Raw genomic sequence first — 6287 nt, 5'->3', positions numbered from 1 at the left:
CAGTCCTGATGTGAGATTGCTATTTGCAGTCCCTGCCAATCTGTCTAAGTAAAATACCAGACTGCTGGGGCTGAGGCAGCTCACTGATAATTGCCAATTGAGTACCATCGCTGGTACTCAATTATAGCTGGAATTGTGGCTTCACCGATGACGTCATTGTTGTTAGCAATTAAACCAACACTCCTCACTGGCTTTTCTAGTGGGGGGGGGGGGGGAGGTGACTTTGACACCCTACCGGGACAAAAACAACACCTGACAAAGGTCGGATGAGCATCCGAAGGGAGCCAATGGCCATCCAGTAAGGACAGGCTTCTCCTAAAAAAAACCCATCCGGATTGGACCGGTTTGTCATACCAAAGACCTTTAAAATGGTACATTCTGATTCTTTGCTTGACGTTTGGCATTTAAAAGGATAGAGCACGAAAAATCCCCATCGGTTGGCATTCATGGGGATGAGGAAATGAATCTTGAGGAAATGGCCTGTTGAGTGCGGTTAGAAAAGTGGCGCCATTGTTATGACATCACTGGTACCCAGAGTATCTTGAGAAGTGATGGCAATTTCCCCAAGCTCAGTGGCTGTGCTAAGCGTTTGTCTCGCCAGTATGTCCATGTGTGTGGCAGCTCTATTATGAGCCTTAAACCATGTATTAAAAAAAATAAAAATTGACTTTATCTAACCCATTGGGAGTTGATGACATATGCAAAGTTTCAATTTTTCCCATTGAGCAGTTTCTGAGAAATTGTCCAAATTTTTCCTTTTAATCCAATATGGCTGCCATACAATGAGACGTATGACGTCAGAGTTAGCAATAAAATATTCTCCATGTGGAGTCTCTCCTATGTAAAAAGTTTTGCATTGATCAGACAAGCAGTTGCAGAGAAAACCATTTTGAAAGTAAAAATATATAGATGCAGAAACCGACATACAGACAGGGGTTCCATTACACCTGCGAGAAGACAGGAGCAATAGTCTTAGGGGGAAGCACTAGCTCAGAAAGGTGGCATGATGGGATTAGTGTTTATTTTACATATATACACAGATATTGGGCACGCACACACACACACACACACACAGTGTCCCATTAACAATTAGCATACACACAGTGTCCCATTAACAATTAGCATACACATACATATATATATACACACACACACACACACACACACACACACACACACACACACACACACACACACACACACACAGTGTCCCATTAACAATTAGCATACACACATCTCATTTTTTCCTTTCTGTTCCTCACAATTCTGTCTCTCTTATTCACAGACACACACGCACACATACATCCACATACAGACACACACACACACGGACACACAACCAGTGTCGACACCACAGTGTCTACAGTGACACCCACAGTGTCCCATGAACAATTAGCTTGCTATCGCTTGCCAAGCCAATTGTTTCGTTGGAGTGCTTAAGCCAATCAGCGAGCGCTCTACAAGCTGATTGGTACTGTAACATATCTAATATCACCAGACCGAATATAACATATCATATCTAATATATAATATCATATCTAATATAACATAACAAATCTAATAACATATCTAATAACATATCTAAGCGATATTGTTCAACTGCAGTCAATGAAACGACATATTCAATAAAGAGAATTGAGAAATCACGTGAAAAGGAAAATACGTCATTGCATTTCCGGTGTTTTTGTTTTTACACTCATTTACATTTAACCGTTTATTTTTATATATTTATATTTGTATTTATGCCCTGGTTTAGTTTACATTGAGGATAAATAATAAGTCATGCCGTTAAAATGTTCACCTCTGACCTTAATCGCATTACCCGTGACACCGCCCAGCAAGCGGAAAGTTCGAGAAGGAAGAGGGAACGTGAGGAGACATGGACGGAAAGGTTTGCTTTCGAAAGTCTTTCCTTTCGGGTTTTTTTTAATTTTTTTATTATTATTATTATGTTTGAATGCCATTTGCTCTTGATGTGTTTCCATTGGACGAACGTGAGGCAAATAACCCAAGTCGCCAAAGCGGCGTGTCCTGCAGTCGACATGGCCTTGTGGAAAACGTGAGGTGATATGAGTTTTATGAACCGTTGAACCATCGAATTACTATTAGCTAATGTGAGATTTAGCTTCAATGGATTATAAATTTGTACAAAATGGTTTGACAGGGATTGAATTTGAGGGAGGCGAGCGCATACCAAGAAATATTGAGGAACTTCCTTGAGATGGAGGTGTGAGGTGGTGGGTCTGGTGATGTTCAAGTTAATGAAGGATAAAGAGTGGAGAGATACGTTTTTCAGCAGAATGGATATAGTGACAGGACCAGACGCCATAACATAACCTGAGATTGAGTGAAGAAGAGGACAATTAGAAGGGTGATAAGAGAGGATCTTGCACTCAGATTAGTTAATGAATTGAATGGTCGGTAATAAGGGAGGGGTCTTGCATTGTTTCTGCTGCCACTACTTTTCCCGGTACACCCTTCCATGCATTAACTACTCTTGGGGTGAAAGAACACTGACTTACTGCCATCTTAACTCTTCTTATTTGCTCTCAGGTCCCTGTCCTATCACTCTAGTCTCCAAAAAGAATCCCCTCGGCACCGCCTGCCCTCACCATCCCCTCGCCACTGCCTGCCCTCGCCACTGCCTGCCCTCGGCACCGCCTGCCCTCACCATCCCCTCGCCACTGCCTGCCCTCGCCACTTCCTGCCCTCGCCATCCCCTCGCCACTGCCTGCCCTCACCACCCCCTCGCCACCGCCTGCCCATGCCACTCCCTCGCCACCGCCTGCCCATGCCACTCCCTCGCCACCGCCTACCCATGCCACTCCCTTGCCACCGCCTGCCCATGCCACTCCCACGCCAATATCCCCTCGCCACGGCCTGCCCATGCCACTCCCTCACCGCCACCTGCCACCGCATACCCATGCCACTCCCTTGCCACTGCCTGCCCATGCCACTCCCTCGCCATCGCCTGCCCATGCCACTCCCTCGCCACCGCCTGCAAATGCCACTCCCTCGCCACCGCCTGCAAATGCCACTCCCTCGCCACCGCCTGCAAATGCCACTCCCTCGCCACTGCCTGCAAATGCCACTCCATCGCCACTGCATGCCCAAGCCACTCCCTTGCCACCGCCTGCCCATGCCATTCCCTCGCCACTGCCTGCCCATGCCACTCCCTCACCATGCCTGCCCATAGCACTCCCTCGCCACCACCTGCCCATGCCTCTTCCACGCCACTATCACCTCGCCACCCCCTACCCATGCCACTCCCTTGCCACCGCCTGCCCTCGCTGTCTCCTCGCCACCGCCTGCCCTCGCCACCGCCTGTCCTCGCTATCCCCTCGCCACCGCCTGCCCATGCCACTCCCTCGCCACCTCCTGGCCATGTCTCTCCCTCGCCATCTCCTGCCCATGTCACTCCCTCGCCACCGCCTGTCCTCGATATCCCCTCGCCACCACCTGCCCATGCCACTCCCTTGCCACCGCCTACCCATGCCACTCCCTCGCCACCACATGTGGTAGCATCAGGGCTTTGATTACCTCGACAAGTGGTTGTGGTCCTAGGAAGGCACCAAGTGAGGAGAGGGAAAGTAAAGATAAGAAATTCACGTGTAATGGGCAGGGTGAGATCCCAGGTATTGTGGTGCATTTGTGTTAATAGTCAGGTTCACTATGTTTTTTTCGTTCAAAATCATGGTAGATTAGCAAACCTATACATTTTTGGAAACGTTATTACTGCACATCGGATTTTTATGTGAAAAAATAAAAAATATTTTTTCACATAAAACGGCTTTTTTGCGTGCAAAAAAATGTATTTTGCTATTTTCGGAGAAAAAAAATATTTCGCCCTTTTTCGGGAAAAATAAAATAAAATGCCCTTTTTGGTCGAAAATGTCTGGCAATGCTAAAAAAAATTAGGGAATTTTTCGAAATTTTTAACTGCGATCGAAATTTTTAACTGCGATCGATCTCAAAAACAAAACGTTGCGTCCACTTGCGTGCGTTGCGTCCCCAGCGTGTACAGCAGTGAGGCGGTGTACTACAGTGAGAGAGTGTACACAAAGTGTGAACAAGTCTCCTATCAAGATGAGTGCTGCTCTTCGTGACAAGTGGCTGAAGGAATTCAACGCTGGCGGCGATGGGGCCACCTTCAAGTACGTGTCGAGTGACACGGCTTTCTGTCGAGCTTGTGAAAAGACTTTTCGGGCGAAGCAGAAGTCTGAGCTGGCCCAACATGTCCGAGGAGACCGCCACAAGAGCAACTTGGCCTTGAAGAAGAAGAGGACGGTCACGCAAGCCACCATGGAGGACTTTGGTGGCGGAAAGAGGCACAAGTGCGACGTCGTGGCTCAGGAGCTGTGCCAGGCCATGCTGGCCGCTGGCATCCCATGGTCGAAATTGGAAAACCCTGCCCTCCGGTCGTTCCTGGAAAAGCACATCACTCTCCAGATCCCCGATGAAAGCTGGATTCGAAAGCACTACCTCGACAAGTGCTACGCCGAGGCCTTGGCGGGGATCCGTGCCGACCTCGGACAGCAGCCCATCTGGCTGTCCGTCGACGAGACGACCGATTCGGCAGGTCGATATGTGGCCAACATCATCGCGGGACGCTTGTCCAAGGAGGGGTACTTTCGTCCCCACCTCGTCCAGTGCATGTTTCTGGAGAAGACCAACTCCGGGGAGATCGTGCGCGCAGTCAATGACACGCTGCGCTATCTTTGGGCTGATTTCAAGCCGGAGTGCCTCAAGGTCCTCGTCAGCGACGCCGCGGCCTATATGATCAAGGCCGGCCATGCCCTGAAGGAACTCTTCCCGGACTTGCTGCATGTGACTTGCGTTGCCCACGTGCTCCACCGTGTCTGCGAGACAGTCCGAGAAATGTTCAAGGACGTCAACGACGTGATTGCCACGACGAAGAAGGTGTTCGTCAAAGCCCCGTCGCGTGTTGTCCTTTGGAAGGAGCAGCAGCCCAATCTTTCTCTCCCCCCGGAGCCCATTCTGACTCGGTGGGGGATGTGGATCGACGCCGCGGTGTTTTACGCCGAGCACTTCGAGGCTGTCAAGGACATTGTGGACCAGCTGAACGATGACGACGCGATGGCAATCCGGAGTGCCAAGGACCGGTTCGGAAAGGCGGACATCAAGCTCAGTTTGGTCTTCTTAAATGCCCACGTGTCGTTCATCCCGAAGATCCTTAAGCAGCTGGAGGAGGCCGGCATGGAGCTGGCCAAGGCCTTCCAGCTCCTTGATCAGGCCAAGGAGGAGCTCGAAAAGATCCGAGGCTGCCGTAAGGAGATCCTGCTCACCAAGTTCAAGGCGGTGCTGCAGCGCAATCCCGACATTGGTGTGCTGAGGACAGTGGCTTTGATCCTGGATGGAGATCAGCACGGATCTGAGGTTGGTGTGCCGGCTGGAGTCAAGCTTGCCGACATCCCCCTCTTGAGGTACTGCCCCATCGTCAGCGTCGACGTGGAAAGGTCCTTCTCCGTCTACAGAAACGTCCTCACCGACCGCCGACACCGCCTCACCAAGGAGAACATGACCAAGATAATGATTTCAAACACCTACTTTAACCGTTCCTAAAAGGGTCTTGTCAATTTCTTCTAGTCCTCTACTTATCAAACAATGCGGTTGCAATAAAGGTACCTGAACATCATTTTTTACCTGTTTACTAGCCCAGAGTGCTTAATGTTGTGCAGGAAAAAGCTTACCATTTTTTGTTCTTTTTTTGACTGATTTCTGAAAAACTTGGTAATAATCAAAAATGAATAAAACGGGGGAAAAAAATATTTCGGGATTTTTTCACGTTAAAAAAAAAAAATTCCGCTTTTCAAAACATAAAAGGCCTATTTTCTTAACATAAAAATCCGTAGTCTAGTTATTACATGGAAAATCTGAAAATCAATGTTTACATTTGCCAATTCCGACCAATCGACCAATTCCATTCGACCAATTCGACCATTCGACCAATCGCTTCGATCGACCATTCGACCAATTCGATTTGCCAATCAATTTGACCGACCTTTGCTTGTGTGGAACGGACTGTGAAAACGATGCGGACTATATTGTCGGATACGACACACAGGACAGTGATGACGAACTCTAAATGGCATATTCTGTAATCGTGTATGTTTGATGCCATTGACTGCCTGTGTATATTTTGCCATTGACTGCCTGTGTCGATGTGAAGTTATACTGACTGCATGTGTATATATGATTTTGCTGACTGCCTGTGTATGTTTGGTGATTTGAATTATTGTGACACATTTTGATGTTATTAACTGCCT

At 48.3% G+C, this 6287-nt stretch overlaps 1 protein-coding gene across 4 annotated transcripts in view; it reads left to right on the top strand.

The window, feature by feature from the left end:
* Nucleotides 1–1814: 1814 nt before the first annotated feature.
* The window catches only part of STIP1 (stress induced phosphoprotein 1), a 41300-nt gene continuing 36827 nt past the window's right edge, over nt 1815–6287 (top strand). For 2 of the 4 annotated variants that reach the window (XM_078778728.1, XM_068116224.1), the window contains exon 1: nt 1815–1891. In XM_078778728.1, coding sequence (XP_078634854.1) covers nt 1880–1891 — 12 coding nt within the window. In that variant the 5' untranslated portion in view covers nt 1815–1879. Of the gene's footprint in view, nt 2060–6287 lie in introns of all 4 variants that reach the window. The other 2 variants (XM_068116223.2, XM_068116222.2) reach the window with 1 other exon arrangement.

Source organism: Myxine glutinosa, chromosome 5 (genome assembly GCF_964187855.1).
Source record: "Myxine glutinosa chromosome 5, kmMyxGlut1.1, whole genome shotgun sequence".
NCBI classification, from domain to species: domain Eukaryota; kingdom Metazoa; phylum Chordata; class Myxini; order Myxiniformes; family Myxinidae; genus Myxine; species Myxine glutinosa.
Note: the sequence above shows the minus strand (reverse complement) of the source record. Positions and strands in the feature narration are given on the sequence as shown.